The sequence below is a fragment of the Pristis pectinata genome, chromosome 19 (assembly GCF_009764475.1).
Source record: "Pristis pectinata isolate sPriPec2 chromosome 19, sPriPec2.1.pri, whole genome shotgun sequence".
NCBI lineage: Eukaryota > Metazoa > Chordata > Chondrichthyes > Rhinopristiformes > Pristidae > Pristis > Pristis pectinata.
In genome coordinates this window covers 6449898-6474353 of record NC_067423.1, presented here as the reverse complement: position 1 = coordinate 6474353, position 24456 = coordinate 6449898, and the positions used below count along the sequence as shown (strand labels likewise).

Here is a 24456-nt window from a genome sequence, read left to right as displayed (position 1 = left end):
GTATCTACATGAGGTGCTGCCTCAAAAAAAAAATTAACATCTATCATCAAAGATCTTCACCAGACAGGTCATGCCATATTCTTGCAATTACCATCAGGCAGGAGGTACAGAAGCCTGAAGTCCCACATCACCAGGTTCAAGAACAGCTACTTCCCTTCAACCATTCAGTTCTTGAACCAATTTGCTCAACTCTAATCACTACCTCAATATAGTAACACTATGACCACTTTGCACTTCAATGGGCTCTGTTTAATCTTTTGGTTCTAATTGTGTTCTTCTTTGTACAATTCTTGTATAATTTGTTTAATTTGTTTTCCTTGTGAATGTTGTGTATCTGATGTTATGTGCCCATGATGCTGCTGCAAGTAAGTTTTTCATTGCATCTGTGTATACATGTACTTGTGCACATGACAATAAACTTGAAATTCAAAAACATTTGCAAGTGCCCTCATCCCAAATTTTGGTCTGTGATATTAGGAGGAGGATACAAGAAAACTGTGCTACAGGTTCATTTCTGTCTTTGTGGGAAAGCCTCAGATTCTGGGGAACTGTGCTTTCCCCAGGCATTCCCGTTTGCCCAGGGGATTGTAAGGGAAATCACCGAGAAAATTTGCATTCCAAAGTTGACTCGGCATTTCATTATTTCCAAGGTGATTTAACAGTCAATTTTGTTTGGCAGGGGAATACAGGAACGGTATAATTCCATAACTAAGTATAAAAAATACGTCTGGATGGATCTGTCATGAATTCACATAGTAATCAAAGGCAAGGAAATCAGTGAAAAGTGTAAAGTTTGTGCATTTTGTCAATGACAATATACAAAATTCCCCAGAGTGATTCCAGCTTAATTTCTGTAATGCTACCTAGAAATGACGTTGAAAGTCCCCCACCCCTCCACCCCACTACCCCCCCCACCCCCTACTTTTATTTAAATAAGGCATTCAGGGATATTTTTTGAGGTCATAATAAACTAGCGCATTCTGTAACAATGAGTGATAATTATTCACCTATTGTACAGCTGAGATAATCATTCACAACTTGTAAAGCAGTTTGGGAAGATCTTCAGGAAGTAGCACAAAGGCGTATATTCGGATGGCTCCAATGGTAAAATTAGGCTCTTGAATAATCGTAACAAGAACAGTTACCAGTTCTTGCTATGAAAGCAGGCTACTGAAGTGAAATACGCTGAATTGAGGTTAAAATTTATCAATGCACTGCCATATGAAATTCTAACAACATTAAAGTAAATTTCCCTTTAACTATATTGAAGTCAAAACCCCACAAATAAATTATTGGTTTCGATTTCGTGAATATTTTTGAAAGTGGTGAGGTAAGCATCAATCATTATAGTGGGTTGTAAATGGGGACAAATCATTTCTGGTTGCAATACATGTGTTATTTGGAATTTTATTTTTAGCTAATTCAGTGGTGGATCTGTGGTTTATTTGTGAGATGATTTTGGATAATTTCATATTGTAATTTTTGAGACGGGACAGACTGCAGTGCACTAGCAAAGAGATGTAGTAAGATTGGTTCAGATGTTTAAAACTGAGAGATTACATTTGGGGGTATTTTGCCTTTGGCTGTTCTATTTGGTATGTATGAATGTTTTTTTTCATTTGGTTGTGCTAATATGCCTTTTCTCTTATAGAAACAGTTTGAGTGGCAAGAACTAAAGAGATGGTTGAATGCTTCACATAGGCATCATTGTCCTTGGAACGAGAAAACAAAGTCCTTGATTTCAAGTATGCAAGAGCCAACAAAGTTGTTTTCAGAGAAGACACAAAGTCCAGGCAATTTAAATGGAGAACAGTATGATTCAGGTACACATTTTGTGCTTGTATTGGTTTAAAAAGCCAAACAAACACCTAAAAGAAAAGGTTTTGCATTAGGTTATCATTTGAACATTTAGATCATACTTTTATTGTCTGCAATTGAACATTTGTCTTGCTTTCTTGAAACAGTTTGCGTCAGTAGAATTTATATAAGGCACTGTTCATGTTGAAGGGGGACGGTGCTGGTGATGGGGTAAGAAAGAATAGAAAGACATTTAATTTGAAAATATTCTTTACTGTTGTGGTACTAACATTTCTCATCCAAAGTCCTTTTATATTGCTTAGTAATTTCATCCAGACCATTTTAAAAGTAAAATTTAAGTCTTTCCTGTTCCCACATTAAGGTCATAGCGTTTTCATAACATGTTATGATGTAAATAGCATATTTTGAAATATGCCACTGCAGAATAAAAGATTGCGATTTTTCAGTATAGCGTTGGCACCACAGCACACCACAACTTGTTCATGTGGGCACTAGCAAAAAGATCAGGATAGATGTGCACATTTATCTTGGGGATTATGTATGTGTGTTTACAATCTGTCTGGCTGGTTTATAAAGTGGGAAAAATTGATCAGTAGGTTTGAAAGAGAAGTCATAAAGAGTCAATACAAAGAAATAAAACATTAATAAAATACGAGGAAAAAGGTAGTTAAGGTTTAGTTTTAGAAATTAAAAACAAAGGGCATCTTGAATGAAAGAGCAGTATATTTAATTTAGTTCCTCAACGCTATAATCTAGGTAAATGGCAAAGTCTGCTTGCAAATGATTTACATTATTATTAAGTATTTTGCACGGAAAGAAATGATAATTGACAGAGAAGTTTTATTCAATAATGCACATGTATCCTCCTTAAAGAATAAGAGACAATGCCCAAACAGTATACTTAAGAAAATTAAAGTGTCGAGAAATTAGAATTAGTGTTTTTTTGGTGAGAAAATCACAAATAAAAATGATTGCTAGTGCAATCTATCCTGTTCAATCACTTCAGGGTGAAATCACCCATTGAACAGATTGGCCAGGCATTTCAATGTACAATTCACTTTGGCACATTCAATGTTTCTCCATTTTTGGATGTGTACTCGGTGCGCAATTTGTGTCACTACAATATGTTTCCTCCTTTCACAACATAAATTGAAAATTTTGAATGCAACTTCTGATCTTAGTTCAACAGGCATGAGAATGCTAGGAATGCATTGCACTGAGATTACCAATGAACTTCTAGTCTGAGATTGATTTATTGTACACCACATCTGCCAGCGTTGGCTTTCAATGCTCAGGATATCTGAAACCTTATTACTGGTTGTTCCCTCATTAATTGTGTTATTCACGTCAAACACACACACCTCTCCCCTCCCTCACCTTTGTGAAACTGTCCGCAACTGCTGTTGGCGGAGATATTTAATGTCTGATGCCTTTCCTATGATCGGTGTGGCAAAGGCATGGTGGTTGGGAGGTTCTCGTGCAGCTCCCATTGGCAACCAACCAGTCCTGTTTCAGCTCTCCATTCTCAATGTTATCCTCCCTAAGAGCAGTTTTAAATTACCCTTTGACAACCTTCACAATGATTTTTTTAAATCAGGCAACCCAACTGGCTACTGGTTCCGGTTCAGCACGCCAAAATGGGTGAAATCCAATTTCTTGGCATTGATTTCTATTGAAACTTGCAGCATTTAACCTGCTTGGCTTTCCTAAGCTGCAGTTGATCATTTCAAAGGAAAGATTGACTACCTTCCCTGCCTTGTGGATTGGATTGTTTAGTGTGTTGTAACACAAGGGGTATTTTCACAATGATTCAGGTATGGGTAGGTGAAGCTTTGCTATCAATTGCTACATGAATGTAGGAAAGAAGAACACTTGTTTTGGTGAGTTAACTGGAATATGACTCAATCCAGCAAAGTATAGTTGGAGAAATTTAATATTATCAGAGTTGATTTTTTTTAGATGCATAGTCAGGTTATACAAGAAAGTAGATTTGCGATGTCACGATTCACTCTGGTCACTTTTGTCTTGCTAGTTTAAATTCCCTAGACAGTTTGGATGGAAAAATTGCAGAGTATCAATGTGCCAGTAAAGGCCGTGTTTAAAACAGTTGGCCTATAAGTTGGTGGTATTGCCATCCAGTGGATGAGTTGGGGTTTGGATGGAAGAATGAGGTGAATCTACTCAATAGACTCAATGCACATAAACCATGAAGTAGGAAGCACCTCTAGGGAGTATGTAGAAATGTATGTGATCTGGCTCCAACTGCATACTTAACGAGAACTTTGCTAGCTTTGGTACACTTTTCACTCCTAAAGAATATTTGGAACAATCGGTGAGGCAGTGGGTACAAGTCATTCTCTCGCTTTAACAGGAGTCAAAGGCACAACTAAAATCTTCCAGACCTGAAAGATGGAGGCAGCTCATCTTCAAGTCAGTCCTGTGGCCAGCTAATGCTTGATTTTGGCCTCCTACCAATAAGATGATGATAGGTAGCCTGCAAGTCTGTCCATACGGAATCTGTTTTCCTTTTTGGCATTGTTGTATTTCTTTTGATTTTTTTTTTTGATACATGGCTTTCCAAGCTGACTGCTTTGTTCTGGATTGACAACTGCTTCGAAGAATCTTTGAATGATCAGCACAGGAGGAGATCATTTGAATCATCATGCCAGCTCTTTGAAAGAGCTTTCCAATTAATCCCAATCTCCTGCTTTTGTTCATAGTCCTTTTTTTTTGTTTAAAAAATGTTTCTTACATAAATATGTAATTCCCTTTTGAAAATTACTATTAAATGTCTTTTTCAGATTGGGCATGCCTGGTCATAACAACCTGCTGTGCAATAATTCCACCCAGGCATTTTATTTAAACTACTATCTTAACTGTGACTGCTCCAATAACTGAGCCTCTTACCAGTGGAAACTGATTTTGGAGCTCAAACAATGCTTTTAGGTCCCAGAAGAACTCTCTTGTAGCAATTGAAATACAGTTGGAATGGAGGTATATATGCAATAAAACTCAGTTAAAAGCTCTAAGCATTAAAGACCTCTGCTGTACTTGAGTGAAAGAAACTAATTGCAGGTGTACACTGGCCGAGAAATTTATTTTTGTAGCATAACTTTTTATGCACTATGCACAGGATTTAACTAAACATTCAGTTGTTAAATGTGATCTAGTCGTTCAATGCAGTTAGTTTAAATTTGTCCAGATTCTTCTCTCTTATGATGTATATGCAAACTGAGCCACTGGGTGTGCGAAGTAACATCAAGCAGTATGGAATGCACGTCTGCACGTTACTTGTGTAGTTATTTGATATCTGTGGCTTGTGAATGGTGTTGAATCTGGCTTAACAATGTTGTTGAAGCTTGCTTTTACATTACTAAAAGGAAAGCAGGTTAACCTGGTCAGCAGCCTTTAAGTGTGATATATGGATTATCTGGCTAGAAGCTCCTTTTAGTTACTGTGTTTATGCTTGCTTTCCCTGATTCATTGTTGCTGCTGTTCAGAACATCTACCACTGACCCTGGCCTGACAGCATCCCTGAACTTCATCCTAAACCAGCTCTTAAAGTTCCCTCTCTCCCACTGGGCCCCTTTCAACATGCCCCGTGCCTCATTTTTAGCCCTCGCCAACCATGCCATGATCTACCATGACCCATCTCATTTCCTCTGCTTGTTTCATAGTAGCTGTATGTGTATTACAAAGACCTTTCCATTGAATACAATGCCGTGGGTTTTGTCTAAAATGGAACTTCCCTTTTGGGAGGTTGCGAACAAAATACACGGACCCTCCACAGATTGACAATTTACTGTACCGTTTGATTTTTGTGCTTTGATCAACCTGTGTGTCACCTCCTGAACTTTTATCCAATATGCTATGATATCGGATATATTAGTAAAGTAAAAGAACCAGTGCTGGAAATAATGCATCGGGCAGTATCTATGGCGAGAGAAACAGAACTAATATTTCAAGGCATTGACCTTTCAGTCGAACCATTCTAATAAAAGGTCATTACTCTGAGATTTTAACTCCTCTTCTTCATAGATGCTGCCTGTTCAGCAGAGTATTTCCACGATTTTTTCCTTTCTAAATTGAGGATTTCTAGTATCTACCGTATTCTGCATCAGTAAAATACAATTAAGTCAAAATCAATAACCCTGACAAGAATTACTTGAGTCTGAGAAGGCAGGATATGTAGAACATTTAAATTTCTTTTTGATCTGCTCAGTCCAAATTTGCAAATTTATTATGTCAGCATCTCATATTCTTATTTGCCAGCAGTTATCTATTTTGACCACATGACCTGTTGTAAGATGGTGCTCTCCTAAGAGGTTCGTGGATGCGTTTTGGAATTTTCTGATCTTTGGCAGAAACTTTTCAGTGGTGGTCATTATGGTCCCTGTTCCTTTTATTACAGGCAGCCCCCAGGTTATGAAAGGTTTCAGTTCCTGAGAACTGCTCGTAAGTCAGAAATGACCAAGAATAGTGTGTGGGAGAGGACCACAGAAACAGCTGTGATGGGAGAGTGAGCAAGCAGGCACAGGAGGAGTGGCCGCCAGCTGGCCTCAGTCACTCAGTGAGCGAGTGAGTCTGCTCAGCGCTCCCAGTTCTGCTTGGCTTGAGCTGCAAAAATCAGGGGACTGGGACAAGGGGTGGTGGGTGGGGAGGGAAGGCATGTGGAAACAACCTGTTCCCACCCAGCAGAAGATGTCTGCAGTCCCGTATCCCCATCCATCCCACCAGTCTCCCAAAACCTCCAGGGAAATGTCCTCCTGGACGCTGAGAAAGACCACCACCTCCAGCTATGCAGGATTGGCAAATCCCTCCCCATACGGAACAGCTGGCACACTGGCTTAAATCACTGATTCCTGCCGAAAGTATCACCTCCACCTCAGCAGCATACAGCTGCACAATCAGTTCTGATCCCATTGGCTAACTCCAAATCACTTGCTTTACCTCGCACTCATCTGTGAAGCTCTGCTATAAAGTTGGGGAAGCTTAACTCATTTCGAAAATGGTTTAAAAATTCATTGTTTTAAAAAAAAAAAAATTTTTGTAATGGCAAATGTTGGTAAGTCAGCTCATTCATACGTCCGGGTGTCCATGAGTTGGGCATTTGTAACCTGGGGAGTGGCTGTACTGGAATTGTTCCAGCTTGACTTACAAATTTTCCCACGTTGACTGTTGTGCAGATGACGCCCACATTATGGGGGTTGTGTTTGGAGAAATCGGTGCGTATTGCGATTAATTGCGGCTCCGCCCCCCCCCCCCCCCCCCCCCCCCAAATAATGTGAAGCTGCATTAAGAAACACAAGTTGGGGGGAAAAATTGTTGATCTATCTACTTTTTCGCACAAATTCCATGAGAGAAAATTTTAATCTATATCTCAAAGTTTTGGTAGTGATCTCTGAATTCTTGAGGGTGAGTTTCTGTAACCCGAATGGTCGTAATGTGGGGTAGCCAATGTTCCCTTGCTGAACTTTACCTTGTTCCTTTCTTGTCTATATCATGGAAGTTATTTACCTGGATCAAGTAGTTTGCTTCTGTTCCTTGCTTTTCAATGATTGCTTGTGATTTGTGATTGATTGCTTTAATCTCACCTTTGAGGGTCAGATTTGTCTGTTTAATAGTTTTCCTCAAAAAACACAGAAATCTGTTTGAAAAGTTAATCCTCCAAGAAAATAACTTGCAAGCATCTGTTTTAAACTAATTGGAATGTTCATCTGATTATCAATTTCACTATATTATTAAAAATCAGTAGGAGAGTTGAGCTGTAGTTCAAAGCATTTATGAAAAAGTAATTAAATGGGATTCCAAAATATTGTTGATACTGCCTGTTTTGTAGCAATGAATTCTTTTTCATGATGTTTCTATCAAGTGTGATACTGGAAGAAATACTCAAGTAAAGTAAATGGTTTTTTTGATTAGATTGTTCCTGGTTTGCTATGAGTTTGTACAGCTAAAATAGCTCCTTCAGACAAGAAGGACATGTAGCCGTGGAGATGCAAGTTAAAAATATATACGACAAAGACTTTTAAAAATGTAGTAGGGATGATTAGAGTGAGTTGGAAGCTTGTTGCTGTGGGCTAAAAACATGTAATGTGATTTAATTCATTGTTCCTGAAATATTTTCCCCACTGTATTTTGTTTTTCTTCATTTGTATTAGCCCCAGAAAGTAAATCTTTTTTCCTCAACCTGTAGCCACTCTATGTTGTTGCTTCATTCTAAGTGTTGGCATTCAGATGTAGGCAATAAGAGACATTTGATGTTAACCATGATTTTTGAAAAACACTAGGTCTCCAGAGTTAAATGCTACTCTACATGTTGAATTACATTAGGATTTAAGACCATAAGATGTTGGAGCAGAACTGGGCCATTTGGCCCATCAAACCCCATTCTCTTGCCTTCTCCCAGTAACCTTAACCCCCTTACCATCAATGACTAGGCCTCCACAGCCCTCTGTAGCAATGAATTTCACAGATTCACCACTCTCTGATTCCTTCTAATCTCAGTTCTAAAGGGATGTCCCTCTATTCTGAGGCTGTGCCCTCGGATCCTAGACTCTCCTACTAATGGAAACATCCTCTCCACATCCACTGTATCCAGGCTTTTCAGTATCCAATCTTATGGTCAAGCAGCAACATTTTGTCCCTGAAAAATTAATTAACTATCACATCATGTTCTTTTGCTTAACTCAGTGAACTTCCATGTTGCTCTAATAATTTCTGCCACAAATTGAAATTTTTACTCGTGAATGGTCAAAGTGGATTCATACACTTCAGCTGGCATTCTAGCTTCATTTGCCATCTGTGGGTATTTCTGGTCTCATTGACAGACAGACCCATGGGCAGTGGTGGCACAGTGATGTACTGGGAGTAGACCCCTAGATCCTTGGCATTGACTCTGGGCTCATGATGTCTGATGGCAAGAGGTGCAACATGAGCAAGGAAAGCATCTGCTAATTGTCACCCACCACCCTTTCTCTGGCCTTGAATTGCTCCTTGTGTTCAGCACCACTTGGCAGAAGCACAGAGGGCAACTTGGATATTGTGTATACTCTGGATGGGAGCGTTCAGCATCCATCACCAAGAGTGGCTCAGTAGCAGATCTAATGGCCGAGTTCAGAAGGAAATAATTGGTGGTATGGGTCTATTGCACAAGTGGTGATGAAGGAAAGATCAATGTGATCTTGTCCTAACCAGTTATTGTTACAGTTTGTTTATGAGGGTATATAAGAGTTACCATTGCATTATTACTGAGCATCGGGGTAAACTGGCTGAGGTACACCGAGCATAAAAGAATTGATCATTGCAGATTGATCATCCCAGCACTGGGATATTGCTGCAGGAGTTCCTTAGAGCAATATCCTTGGCCTAAGGAGGGCTTCATCAATGACCTCATCTTGACCAACACCGCCACCTCTACCATCATCTTTAAGAGTCTCAATGACCAGAAATCTTATTGAAGCAGACACAAAAGTAAATTGGGTAAATGATCTGCTGTGAGTGGCCCACCAAGTCTTTTTTACCAGCTGAAAGATGCATTAGGAACGTGATGGCGTACTCTCCATATGCCTGAATGAGTGCAGATCCATCAATGCTCAAGAAACTTCAGACAATCAGAAGGAGAACGGCCTGTTGATTGGCACCTCGTGCTTCACTGCTCTGTTTACCACGTACAAGGTGCACCACAGCAACTTGGCAAGAATATCATCCCCAACCTTCATGGTTGCGCACTCTGCCATTGACAATCACCAGGGCAGCATGAAAACGCCACCAGCTCGAAGTTGGACACTGTTTGGAAACTCGTTGCTATTTGTGCAGCCAGACTGAGCCGAAAGCTTGAATCTCCCACTGGACAATTTTAAATTAGTTTTTTTTGGCTTGCTTGGTAGATAATTGTAAATATTGTGTTTGTATTATAAATATTTCATCTAATGAGGCTTCAGCTATAAAGTGCAAACCCCTCTGGTACCTAATAATTCATCCTTCCACTTGTTGGGTCTAGTTGCATTTACTGCTTATAATCTGACAGTTCAGGAATTTCCCCATCGTTGCTTCAAGTGAATTATAATGAGGTAAGAGCTTGCTTTATGCAAGTCTTTTCAAGCAGCAGGTTTACAGTTATTGGTATCATTAATGCGCATGTATATATATCACTGACCTTTGTACCTGGCCTCTGATTTCTGCCAGGTGCTGATCCATAAACTTTGGAATTAGTGCAACCATTGAATTCCGTAAGATTGTGAAAACAGTTACATTCAGAACTAAAGGACCCGTGGGCTTTGGGTGCTGCCAGTTGCAGGGAAAAGTATAATTATACACACCTGTCAGTTTTGTATCATAAATATTGATGGCAAGTATCTTCTCTGTCCTCTTTGATCAGATGGAGGCTCAGGTGCTGAGGAACCTGACTTCAACTGGGATGAATATCTCGAAGAAACGGGCGCGAGTCCTGCTCCACATAATTCATTCAAACATGTATGTATGGAACTTCTTGAACAAGACAAAATTATAGCCATTATAATTTTTATCATGATCTATAGTTTACAGCTTGGGACCTATTTATTTCCAGCCATGTACTATGGTTGGTTTATCTGGATGTAGAATAGTAATAACTTAATTGTGGTTAAATGAAAGCATAGATTAAGACATACTTTAGAGTAATTAGAGGTTCAATCAGCCTTGTTTACAATTGCATATCAAAGATTGATATAGACTATACATTTTAATTTTCTAGTAATCTACTGAAAGCAACCTACACAGTAATACAATTGCACAGTAATGGTTTGTTTTCCTGTACATACAGGTACTCCCCCACTTAAGACTATGCATTGCATAAGCTTTGTGGTTTATCACATCAGAACAATTTAATTGAATGAATTACTGCCTTCCAGCATACCATCGGGTATCAATTGAGCTGTATTTAATAAACAACGCTCGAGATGATGTGAAGATACATACGTACCCATCAAATATTGGGCAATAGAAAGTGGTGCTTCAATAGATTACCTATTCTTAATTTTTTATTTGCTGTTATATTGAGCTATTTTGGTGTAGTTTTCAGTTAATTCAATTAAACAACAAAAAATCAAAACCATTACAAATAAGAGCCATTGTAATGTGCTACATATTATTTTAGTTTGTTTTTCATTTTGTATCAGACCTCATATGGTGTTTTAAGAGCTTCTGAGATATTTTGAATGTATGTTCTATGTGGATGTGAACTAAATTAGGTCTGGTGCTTTAACATTATTGCAGTCTGCCAAATTGTGCACATGATTCTGATTAAAAGAACATTTAAAGAAAAAATTCTAATCTCTGATGCTGTACCTTTTTGATTCTAACCCTCAAACAACAGTTTTGCTGCACATACCAGCCTGTGTGTCACCCTTCCCTCTCCATCTTTTATATACTGGCTATGAGTTCTCCTTATACTCAGCCCTGATCCAGAGTTGACGTTTCAGGTCAAGACCATCCCTTTGGTTCCACTGATGCTGCTTGACCCACTGAGTTCCTCCAGCAGTTTGTTTTTAGCTTTGCCACAGACTCCACCTCCCTCCATCAGTTTCACCAGGATGTACTCATCAAGCTGCATTTTTTGTCACGCAATTATTTTACCTGACATTCAGAAGCAAGAGAACTGTTTTTACCAGAAAGCTGAGGCTCTGAAGTTTACTTGCAGTCATTGCCTTGATAACAAATGCTGTGTCAGCATTTTAGATTTGGTATGATACGTAAATGAAAGAAAAGGGTATCAAGGTATTTGAGACTGGGATGAATAACTGATTAGGACTATTTGTTCATCTGAAGGGAAGCACTAACAAGGGTTAACTGACCTTTGTCTGTATTTAACCTTAAGGTTTTGTGGTTAATTTTCTCTCACTTTTTGTATATCATTTCCTTCATCTTTATTGTTTGGACAAAGGAGGATAAAGGAACAAGCATTGGGGAAATAAAAGAAAATTGACAGTAGTTTTAAATGCAATTTTTGAGCATGCTCAATAAACAATTGTGCAGAGTGAAAGGTATCAGAATATTAATTGTCAGTAGCCAATAGAGTGCTATTTGCCTTTTTAAGGGCTGCCCTTTCATATGACTCTTCCCCACACAGGGAAGCAATTCCATGAAGCAAAACAGTCATTTACTGGAGTGTATTTTTGAGGGACTCGGGTGTGGTACAGTGTCTTGAGCTCTCGCTCTTTGGTATTGTGCTAGTTGGAACCAAGTGGGCCTTTGTATTGAAGTTAGATGCCAGTAACCAACCATGGAAGAGGCTTAGCAGCACTTCTCTGCCATTTTCAAAGACTTTTTTTTCTCTGAATTTCAGCAAATTAATTTTAAAATTTACCTATTTTCCAGAACCACATATTCTGTCTGGTAGTTATTTAATGTTTTAAAAAGGGCTAGAATTGCCCCATGCTTTGGGTGCCATGAGCTCCAAGTTTTATTGGCTGCTGAGGCCTTCTCAAAACCAAGCTTGCTTAACACAGGCCAAAAACATTTGATCATACTAAGGTAGTACAGCTACATCATAGTCTTCTGAATTCCAGAGACAGTGCTCAATGTGCCAACACCAGTTTATATAGATCTAGAAATTCCTTTGCACAGCTCCACAAAGAAAGGTATTGTGCAGTTGAAAATTGGCTTAATCCAGACTAGAGTAATATTGTGCCTACTTCTGTTTTCGCACTACCAGGAAATTTTGACTTCTGTGTTTTTGTGGGATTCATATTTGCCCCAATGCAAAATTCATCTAGATAATATGAACAATGCCGCAGCATTCAGAAATTGTCTCCAGTGTCATCCTCAGCCTCACTAGACAAAATAACTGCCTTTCTTCAAAGTAGACCAGCATTTAACCAACACTCAGATCTCAGAGGGATCTGTGAACTCCTGTGACCTCAAATCAGGCTCACATATGTGCTTTGCCTTTGGAGGTTGAGGTCACAGTCACTCTCTGCTTCCTAGATTCAGAATCATTCCAAGCTGCTGCCACTGCCTCATCAGGGAGGTTGCCTACTGTCCTCAGAGAGAAGATTTTCTTCACTACTTCTGTAGCCCACAACAGCAGGCAGCATGGGTGTGAAGATTTTCCTATATTGCAAGCTTCTCCAAAGTGCAGGCATCATAGACTCCAATCATGTAGTATTACTTAAAGATTTCCCTGGAGGGTGTCCGTGACCCCTTTACACAAAGAACCTATTCCTGGGGGAACTATTATTAACTAGACTGACCAGCCCACTCTAATCCTTTTGGAGTACTCTCCCACTGGCTCCCATCATTGCACCATCTATTTGTTAATTAGCAACACTCTCTGTAGCAAGAAGAGTGCAGCCTGCATTGGGAGATGTTCCTTTAGGAATTGCCTACAGAGATTGCATCTGCTAAGCTAAATTCTGGCAACTACGAGAACTTGCATTAGATCAATAGAATACACCACGCTGAAACTAACTTCAAAATCAGGTTTATTATCACTGACATATGTTGTGAAATTTTTTGTTTTGTGGCAACAGTACAGTGCAAGACAAAGACATAAAAAAAAATTACTATAAGTTACAAAAATAAATAGTGTAAAAGAGGAATAATGAGGTAGTGTTTATGGACCATTCAGAAATCTGGGGGTGGGGGAGTGCTCATTCGTATTGGAGGGTCTGACAAAGCTCTTTTGCAAGACTCTTAATTGAAGATGTTGATCTCTGAGACTTGCAAACTTTTTTAAATTATGTAAAATTGGAAAGTCATAATCTTTAAACTGGTTTATTATTGTCACATATACCAAGGTAGAGTGAAAAACTTGCTTTGCATGCCATCCATACAGATCATTTCATTACAACAGTGCATTGAAGTAGTGCAAGGGAAAACAATAACAGAATGCAGAATAAAGTGTTACAGTTACAGAGAAAGTGCAGTGCAGGTGGACAATAAGGTGCAAGGTCATGTCAAAGTAGATTGAGGTCAAGAGTTCATCTTATCATAGGGGACCATTCAATAGTCTTACAACAGTGGGATAGAAGCTATCCTTGAGCCTGGTGGTATGTGCTTAGAGGCTTTCGTATCTTCTGCCTGATGGGAAGGGGGAGAAGAGAGAATCTCCTTGGTAGGTGGGGTCTTTGAGTATGTTGGCTGTTTTGCTGAGTTGGTGAGAAGCGTAGACAGAGTCCGTGGAGGGGAGGCTGGTTTCTGTGATGGGCTGAGCTGTGTCCACGACTCCCTGTAGTTTCTTCCAGTCATGGGCAGAACAGTTGCCATTACCAAGCTCTAATGCATCTGGATAGGATGTTTTCTATGGTGCATCAATTTTTAAAAACAAAATTGGTGAGGGTCAAAAGGGACATGCCAAATTTCTTTAGCCTTCTGAGGAAGTCGAGGTGCTGGTGAGCTTTCTTGGCCATGGCGTCTACGTGGTTGGACCAGGACAGGCTATTCACGATGTTCACTTCTAGGAACTTGAAGACTTCAACTCTTGTCAACCTCCACACCGTTGATGTAAACACGATTGTGTACACTGCCCCCTCTTCCTGAAGACTACGATCAGCTCTTAGGCTAAAGAGTTTAAAGTTCATTAAGTCACATTCATAACTGGGCCTAAACCTATTATTAATATTTTTTTTTTGTTGCTGGATCCCCATTTGATTCTTCCTTAAAGTCTAATCAATGTTCTTGACAGTCCTTCATTTGTGTGTGGAGGTAACTGGAAATGGTAAGCTAAGGTTGGATGATGTAATTGACGTTTAAATAATTTTTTAAGAAGTTGCCCTTACTAAATTCTCCAAGGTTAAAACTATTGACCTAAAAGATTTTTTATCACATGGTGAAACATTTATGTGTATGGGTTTTATGGAGACAATTTTATGAATAAAACTTGTAATGTACTACATGGATTGCAGATTCTGTGATCATCCCTCTGGGTCCTCTGTGCAAGCGATGTACCAATGCATACTGAAGTCTGGACCTGTACATTGTCACTTAGCACTGTATTGTGGGCATCATAAACCACTCATGTAGAAGCATGCCTTCACAGGATATGTAAGCTTTGTTTCATTATTTAAGAGATTCGAATGAGGTCCCAGGCAGTGGAGTCGAGCAATGGGAACCTGGATAGAGTTGAATCAGATAGGCCCCTTCTTTACGCTACCCATTGGGTTGTGACGTGTTTCCCATAGTCATTGTCTCTCTCCAGCCACCTTCACTACAACCCAATGGCAAGCCTGACTCCTGCCCATTCCTTTCTTGAGCTTCAGGCTTTTTTAAAATGTTGTAGCAATTGGCTCTTGAACACTGGCCTGCCACATATCGCCAAACTATAGCACCTTTCCAGACCCCAAACAATTTCTATGCTGTAGGTTCACGGACAAATAGCAGCTTGTGTAGAATTCTGATTGGACAATAGCGACAGTATTGTAAACAGGTTCAGAGTATATAAAGGCGCAGGAGCTTTCCTTTTTTTTTGCAGCTAGGTTGTTAATTCATATCACATACTTATCAGTATAGGTTGAATAGGCTTGGATTGTTTTCTCAAGTAAAGTGAAGACGGAAGGGGTGGTTTGTGGTCCTTATTGTTATGATTCTGCTTGTTAGAAAAAGCTTTGACGGTATTTCCAATTGCATGGAATCTTGACCAGTGTAAACAACTTTTTTTTTAAGGGAATTTAGATAAGCACATGGAGAATGAGACAATGATTTGTGTTAAATGAAAAGTGAGAGGAAGCATGTGGAACGTAATACTGACATTGAGTAGTTGGGCTGAAAGGCCTTTCTATGGTTCCTTCATAATACTCCTGTCTTATGAGATAATTCTGCTCTGAACAATAGTCTCCCATGGACTAGAATTGATTATAAGTTATAAATAACATTAAATAATTTATATTTTCTCTTATTTGTAGGTTGAGATCAGTCTCCAGAGTAGTTTCCAGCCAGGGATGAAGTTGGAAGTTGCAAATAAAAGTAATCCTGACACTTACTGGGTTGCCACAATCATCACGACATGTGGTCAGCTTTTACTCCTGCGATATAGTGGTTATGGAGATGATCGCAGGGCAGATTTCTGGTGTGATGTCATGACTGCTGATTTACACCCCGTTGGATGGTGTTCGCAAAATGAGAAGGAACTGAAACCCCCTGAAGGTATGGTTTGTGTATGGTTTATGGATTGTTTCCATTGGTTAGGAATCACAACTTGTCCTGTAGTCCACTGTAATTGTTTCATGCTAACTTCTTGGACTTGTATGAATTTTCTCCTCAGAACAAGAACAATAGGATAAACTGATTCTGATGTTAAAGATAAAATACTCAGCTGGAGTTAGGGGGCTTTACCTTGTCAATAAGTTGGTTGACAGGATTTAAGCGAAGCTAGTGAGGTGAAATCAGGCTTGGGCAAGTTTCCAAATTTCTTTGCTTGCTTTCCCAGACACACAATTGAGGCCTCTGGTTAGAATATAGAGGGGAATTTTTTTTTAAATGGGTGTGCTTGTGGTATTGCCTGGAAGAAGTGTTGGGGGTGGGGTGGAGCAGCAATTAAAGGAACATTTTGAGTGCATCAGGAAACGGGCTCTAACTTGCCAACTTCTGGGCTTTACTGAGATAGGACAAAGCATGTATGGCTAACCATTCACAGGAGGCAGGGTGCCATTATAAGTATGTTACTGAGGTAGGTAGCCCTGATTTAATATACTCTTTCGCTTTTATTGTGGGCAGCTGGGTTTCCTGCTCTTTAGGAGTAACTCAGTGTGTGCGGGCAAAGCCCAAATTTCTGGGTTTCCCATCCAAAACTGTCACCTAACCTTTTTAGCCCACTGCAGTTGATCAGTAAATATCCAAGGCATAGCTGTCATAATGAATACAAATATATGTTGTATTTAACTATGGTCCCTTAATGATTAATTCAGATTTTCTAGTGGACTTTGATTATAGACATTAGTAGAGTAAATAAAGGAGATCTTAAAACAAGCCTCTGAACTTCAATGAGAAGACTGTTCTTGAAAGATGTTCGTTATGGTTGAGCGTTGAATAAAGCCTCTAAGATCTGCTTTCTATCTTCCATAACTTTTTTTTGTCTAATTTGAGGCTGATATAATTTGCAATGTTATTTTGTTACTTGAACTGTTAAGAGTACTAGATAATGAGTTGAGTTTGCATTCCACAGAACAGAGCTCCCACAGCAGTTTAATGAAAAATATCAAATAAAAATCCTTTTCTTTTGCTGTGTATAATATGCAGTGTGTTTCAGAACGACAGTTGTATCAAGTGGCTAATTAGTGCCTGCTTCGTTTTCTTTGGTCTCGTACACTTTGGGATAGGAAATGCTGTAATGAAACACCTAATAATGGTTTAAAAATTCAGAGGTCTGAGGGGGATAAAAGTGGCACATGTGAATTTGCTAGACGTTGTTTTAGCATATGGTTTAACTGTGGGAATGATTCTTTGTCACAAATTGTATTCTTATAATAAATATCAGAGTTATGCTGCTGGAGTGAATATTTACAGGCCAATTTCTCCAGAAAAAGCAATTAAAATCAAAACCAGATTGGCCACTGTACGTGATAAAGGTATTAATACCTCAAGTGAGATAAAATTTTGAAAGTCAATTGATTGATAACTACTATTGGAATACAACTTCTTTAAGAAGTTGGTTAGCTAACATTTTTAAGTCTCATTAGTTAGAGCATTATATATTCATCTTTCTTCCCTGAATGTTCAACCTTTAATTTAGCTGTGTGGTAGTTGAAAGTAGGATATGGTTTTCTTTTTTGGAAAAAAAAGTTCTTGTGTGGTAATTATGTAGAGAAATTCTGAAGCATTAAGTATGAACAAGAGTCCTTGGAAGTAGTTTGTAAAATGTATTCAAGTTTTCTGCTTCTCCGGAACACACACACACATGTGCTAGTTTATGAATTTCTAAATCCAAGATTGATTTAAATTTGAACTGCTTTGTCTGATGTTTTTCCAGTATTGCATTTTTTTAATTGAGCAATTCACCCATGCGTAACATTTATTTGAGTTGCTTGCTGAATATTTTCAGAGACATCTACTGGTAGTTTAAGGCAACTGTTTTGGGGGGTATACTTGGTAATTAAAACAGTTATTTTAGATGGCATTCTATTTCTTACTATGAGGTATCCGAATTAATAATGGAGGAGGCAAATCCGGTTACAAAATTCTGCTGCTCCCACTGTTCTTGTATTTTAATGCTTGCTGTTCATCTACAACATCAATCCAAAATAGTTGTAATCCATCTTTCGACAGATGTAGTTGCTTACCTGAATTTTGCAAAATTTAGTAGTTCGATCAGTTATTGCCCATTTTACATTTCAATAATTTTCCTATTTTAAATTCAATTTAATTTCTTTTCTAACTGTGAATATGTTGAGAATCGGTTAACATAAACAAAACTATCCAGAAAAAAGAATTATTATCAATGGGTTTGTCTGCAAACTTAAAGGTAATCCCTTTTTAATAGGTAGTTGTGTATAATAGTTGATTCCCCTGTTAATTTGCAGAACTGCAAAATCTCTGATTTAGTAGCATTTCCTTTAGTATATAAAATATTAGAGGACATAATGGTTTGGTCACTGGAGTGTTCCTGGAGCAGACATAGTTTGCATGTGACATCTTGAAATTATTGTCAATGTGTCGGGGGTTTGGGGGGGTGGGGAGAGAGAAAAGAGAGAAACAGAATTTGCCACCATTCAAACTTAAGTATTCTGTACACCATCGTACCTTTTTGGTAATTAAATGCTGCAAAGAAAAATCTGCCATTGAGTGTTTAACCATTGCAAAGAATGTAAGTGCATACTACTAAGATTCCAAAACTTAAACATTTTGTGACCTTGTCACTGTTGCAATTTTATTTAAGTGATCTCAAATTCTGTTGTTATTTTTTTGAGATATATTGATGCATACCACACCGCGAATAGATCATTGTAATCATTTGTTGTTTCTGAAATCTGTCTAGTTATTCTTTCGCTCTGTATGCTTGGTGAACTTCTTGATAAGTGGCTTTCAAAATTATACACTGGAACCTGACTTAGCATTCAGGATGCATTCCTAGAAATGAGAATGCTAAGGGAATCGCTACTAAGATAGGTCATGATAGCCTGTGTTACTGTGAGTGCTGCTGTGCCGGGAGCCTGGCACAAATCCCAGTCCTTCCATTGTGTTCTTGCAGCAATGAATCACCCAGAGCTTGATGTGAAGAGGATGCCTTTGAGGGTTTGGATTGGATTGGCTGAAGTCAGCAGTGTGGCTGCCCTGGACTAATATGTTATGAGGGCTGTGTCATGGTAAGAGTGGGCCCTTGGACCTCGTGCACTGACAGAACACCCGGATCCTGTGGTCTCTCTTACTTCCCATTGGATACCATGGAAGCAACTACCAGCACAGCTCTCCCCAGCCCCAAGATTTCTCTGTGGTACAACCTCAATGGCCAGTGACCACCATTGAGTTTGTTTCAGTAGAGAAATGCTCAGATTTGGGAGAGCTGTACAACCAAGTGGGAGTGGGGGAGACAAACTTTTATCATATTCAACTGAAGGTGATGAGAGAGACTATAGGATCCAGGTGGTCTCTGTGGGTTCTGGTTATTTTCGAATCTGCAGGTTCTTTCAGGAGTCCAGGAATGAGTTGAAAACTTGGTGCTTTACAAAGTTTTATTGGAAAAGTTTTTAAAACAAAGACATAGTCACAGAGCATATTGCACTAGCTTTACTACTAGATGAGCCGAGACAAAAGGAACTAAAGATGAGCTATGGCCAGAGTGGTGGGGGAGGAGAGCAAGAGAGAGATTAACAAAAAGCGTCACGTTTTATACCTGAGATAAGAGGTACTCCTGAGCTAACAATAGTCCAATCAGAAAACCTATTAGATACCTGTGGCCAAACCAACCAATGGGAAAACACATTCACCTGGTGGACGAACCAAAAAGCTAGGAAGTGGCCATTCCTTATGCAGCCACTTGAGGTGTATTAAACACACATGCATGTTTTTAAAAAAAAAGCGCTACTTAAAACGGTTGAATCCAACATCTGTAAACACATGGAGCAGGTGCTGCCATTCTTCTGCAATGGCCCACACTCACTGTGCCAGCCAGGTTGCAGCCCGGAGCACCACATTTTGGTGCTGAGCGGTCACCCTGACCTGAGCCAACACCAGCCCTCCCAGGCACCCTCTCCACATCGAGCCTGGGGCAGTTCTGTGCTGGAGAGGGCAGGGGTCCACACCACATTCCCAGCACAGCAAGGAGGGCAGAGGTTTGCACTGGGTTCCTGGAATAGTAGCTCGCGTATGAACCTGTTGGTGTTCGGACTGTGGACCAAAAATGCTATAAGTGATCAGTGCTCTGTGGGGTAGTGCTAACAATACCCGTGTATTGTGTTTTTTAATAAAAATAAAATCTTTTTAACTGATTATAAACAAAAAGCAATGTTAGAAATGATCTTCATGTTGGACAGGATCCATGGAAAGAGAAATACTTAATGTCCTAGACTCTTTGTTAGAACTGGGGGGGGAAAAGAAAACGAGTTAGTTTTAGTTGCAGAGGGGTGGGGTGTGATGGTGGGGATAAATAGAAATGAAAAGTCTCTGATATGTTGAGCCCAGGGTTTTTTCTTAGTGATCTGAAGTTTAGTAGTGTAGGCTGTTTTTTTTTTAAACTCTCCAAGGACACCATAAGTACAACAGACATGCACCCTTCAGAAGAGATTGCTGCCTGAAATGAAATCAAAATATCTGGATGCTGGGTGTATCATTCTGTAAATGTTCATTATGAATGGCATGAACTAAAGCTAAAGCAAGCTGGATTTTAAGTTTCATTTAGAGGATAGTTGATGACAAGGCAAAACGTATCACTTTTTTTTCCAAATGCAATCCTCTGGTTGGCTCTTGGTGGGAATTCTTTATCCTGTTATGGACTCTTCACAAGTTGTGGGATATTTAAGTTCAGGAAAGATTTTGGCTAATGCCCTCATGGTTGATTTACCAGTTTCAAGCATTTTGTTTTTGTTAAAAAAAAATTAGATCATGCAGTATTTTTGTGTGCAATTTCAATTGAAAAATAAAACAGTGGAAAATCAGGGACATATTGCATGATGCATAAGATTCATAACTTTGCTTCTGAGTTCCCTATGAATGGAGAAGTCTGGAATGTACATTGGCAACTGCTGGTATGCATTGCACACCTTCACATCCCATTTGAGATGTTTATCCACACTCATGGATACTCGTACTGAAGCAGGAATTAAACCATAGAACCATACAGCACAAAACAGGCCCTTCGGCCCACCATGTTGTGCCGTCCATCAAACCACCCTCACGCTATCTAACCCTTTCCTCCTGCATATCCCTCTATCTCACATTCCTCCATATGCCTATCCAACAAACTCTTGAACCTGTCCAATGTATCTGCCTCCACCACCACCCCAGGTAGTGCATTCCAGGCACCAACCACTCTCTGGGTGAAAAACCTCCCCTTGACATCTCCCCTGAACCTCCCACCCATAACCTTAAAGCCATGCCCTCTCGTCTTGAGCATTGGTGCCCTGGGAAGGAGGCACTGACTGTCTACTCTATCTATTCCTCTCAATATTTTATATACCTCTATCATGTCTCCTCTCATCCTCCTCCTTTCCAGTGCTTCACAATGCTTGCTTAAGAGTTTCTCCTGAAAGAGGTCCTGGGTTCCAGTACACTCAGATGAGAAACCTTCCCCAGATAGATTCTCTAAGTAACTACCCTGATTCACCAATATCCTGAACCCTCCCATCCATTTACCATTTGTGCTCCCCATTTATGTCTGGTAGCTGATAATTAATCATTAAGCAATTCACTCAAAGCGCTGGTTTCTGGATGTTGAGGAAGTTTTGATTCCAGCTCTTTAACAAAGCTGTAATCCTCCTTTGACCTTGACTATGCTGACCTCATTCTCCCTTATCTTTCCATAACTTTCATCCTGGCTGAACTGTCTGATATCTCATCTTTAAAAATGTCTGGTTCCATGGTACAGTCTGTGAATGACTTCATTCCTACTTGTCTAAACAAAACCAGAACATCATCAACAAACAATTTGCTAGAGCAACTCAGCATGTCAAACAGCATCTGTGTGTGTCGGGGTGGGGGTGGGGGGGCAGAAAAGACGGGAATTGTCAATGTCAACATTGTGGGTTGAAACCCTGCACCAAGATGCGCTGGATCCTGACCAAAGTTTTGACCTGAAACATCAACAATTCATTTTTCCCTCACAACCCCCAACAGATACCAGCTGAGTTTCTCTGGCAGATTTTATTGCTTCAGATTCTAGCATCTGCAGACTCTTGTGTCTCCATCTTAAGCAAACACTTATTTCCCCTCCACACACAGTCTTCAAGGGATCTTGACATTGGCTCAATCCTTAATACCTGACAAAGGCATGGATTCAGTTTTCTTGTGTATACTGAACACTACCTCTCCTCCTCTTCCTTTAATCTCCAATTTCCTGCATGCTTTTTGCTTCACATGATATTTTTGAGTTATAGCTTCTCTCACTTAAACATTGGGAGGGCTGACAATGTTCACGACGTTTCTGCTTGGTTATGCTGATCTTTCATGACGATATTGGCAACAACTTTTCAGATTGGTGAGGCATATTTCTATTAAAAAGTCTCTCTGGAATTTGCCAACACTTAAACACCCATCAGACTTTAGTCATCAAGCTATGTGGGTGTATGGGGAAAAACTGGACATTAATAGTGGAAATCTCTGTTCCTGAGCATCTGTAGAAGACTGCCACCTGTTACAGGGCTGCAGACACACTGCAACATTTGACTCAGGGTAGTGGAGAAGCTTCTATAATCTGGATCTATGCTGCTTCTCCAGTGAGATAAATGGCATTCTGTTCCCAGCATTTACTGAATCGCCCCATAGCTGACGTTGGTCTGTCATTATATGCATAGGACTTCAGTTTCTTGTTCAAGAAACTTGTGAAAGCAATGCTGGAACTATTGGAAGGAGAGCTTGATGCTTATACAGCACAAGTTAAGGCAACTGTCAATGTTATCCAACCATTGGCTTCAAACTAGAGCTGCCTTGTTGGCCTCGGTAATGAACACAACAATGGAAGTTGCATCTCATGGCTTCCAAAAGGGACATCAGACACTGAAAGTCTTTTCAAACGCTATCAATGGAATTTTTTTAAAAAATTGCGGCACCTGAGCCATTGAACTCTGAGGCAAGGATGAATTGGTTGAGAACCTAATTTACTGTGCCAGTGATCAAATCGGTTGGGTGGTCTATCCACAGAGTGGCAGTAGATTAATGTAGTCTGCCAGTCTCTTTCCTACCCTTTCTTGTTGGAGGAAGTGGAGAAGAGTGTTAAACCACATGACTTGGGAAAGGGGCTGGCTCTGATGGAGTTTTCCTCAAAGTTCCTTGGGAATCTGGGACCCCTTTAATTGACCTGGATCACAAATCTTTACAGCAGTTTTATCTACCACCAGGAGACCCCCTGATGAGTGGAAAGCATCAAAAGTTATTGCTAATCAGAATGGTTGAAATTCTGCTGAAGACATGAAAAACTTGAAGCTTTTCTTTCCTCAATGGCCTTTAAACATATGGAATGGTTAATCCTTATCTGTCTGGAAACTATTTTACACAACAAGCAAATCATAAGTGTTTCCACGATCAGGTATTGGCTTTGACCAGTCATGATTTGAGGCAGGATTTCCAAACAAATGATACATTTATAGATGGCTTCCACCACACATGATGTTGTGTGATGAAACTAGTGAATTATCATTGTGTAGACTAATTCTTGTCCTAATAGATGCATTCTTATCAAGCTATAGATTCCAGGCAAACCTTGGTGATTTGAGCTGCTGCTAAGTACTTAAATATCATCTCCCTCAGATTTTTGCCATCTTACTCAACTAATACATCAGTAATATTCTGCCGACAACATTGAGCAAAAGAATTTACACTAAAATTGCATTACCCACACAAACTAATTCAGTCATAGAATCATTATTGCTTGGCAGGAGATCATTTGGCCAAACAACTTCATGCTGTCTGATTTATACAGCAGTCTAGTCCACTTCACACTTTGCCCATAGCCCTTACAATTATTTTACTCAAAGGCCTATGCAGTTCCCTTATGAAAGCCTTCACTATGTTTCTGTTTTTTTGCCAAGTTCCAGATTATAGTCACTCAGTTTTATTTAAAAAAAATGTTTTTCTTTCTGCCTTTAAACCATGCCTTCATACTCCATGCTTCTTGAACCATCTGCCACTGGGTATTGGTTTATTATTGTCACTTGTACCGAGGTACAGTGAAAAGCTTGTCTTACAAACTGATCGTACAGGTCAATTCATTACACAGTGCAGTTACATTGAGTTAGTACAGAGTGCATTGATGCAGTACAGGTAAAAACAATAACAGTACAAAGTAAAGTGTCACCACTTCAGGATCTTGTACACCTTTTATCAACTCTCTTTTCAACCTTGCACCAATAACAACAATTCTAATTTTTCCAGTCTAACTTCGTAGCTGAAATTCCTCATCATTGGAACTATCCAACTCAATCTTTTCTGCACCCTCCTAGCACCTTTAAATGTGGGGACCAGAATTGAGCATTATATTCCAGTTGTGACCAGTGTTCAACATAACAACCCCTCCTG

The 24456-nt window shown here is 39.5% G+C and overlaps 1 protein-coding gene across 3 annotated transcripts in view; it reads left to right on the top strand.

Moving 5' to 3' along the window:
* The window catches only part of sfmbt2 (Scm like with four mbt domains 2), a 172201-nt gene that overhangs the window by 13959 nt on the left and 133786 nt on the right, over window positions 1-24456 (top strand). For all 3 annotated transcript variants that reach the window (XM_052033972.1, XM_052033970.1, XM_052033971.1), the window contains exons 2-4: window positions 1652-1823; window positions 10199-10293; window positions 15699-15939. In XM_052033972.1, the coding sequence (XP_051889932.1) occupies window positions 1748-1823; window positions 10199-10293; window positions 15699-15939 (412 nt within the window). In that variant the 5' untranslated portion in view covers window positions 1652-1747. The remainder of the gene's footprint in view (window positions 1-1651; window positions 1824-10198; window positions 10294-15698; window positions 15940-24456) is intronic.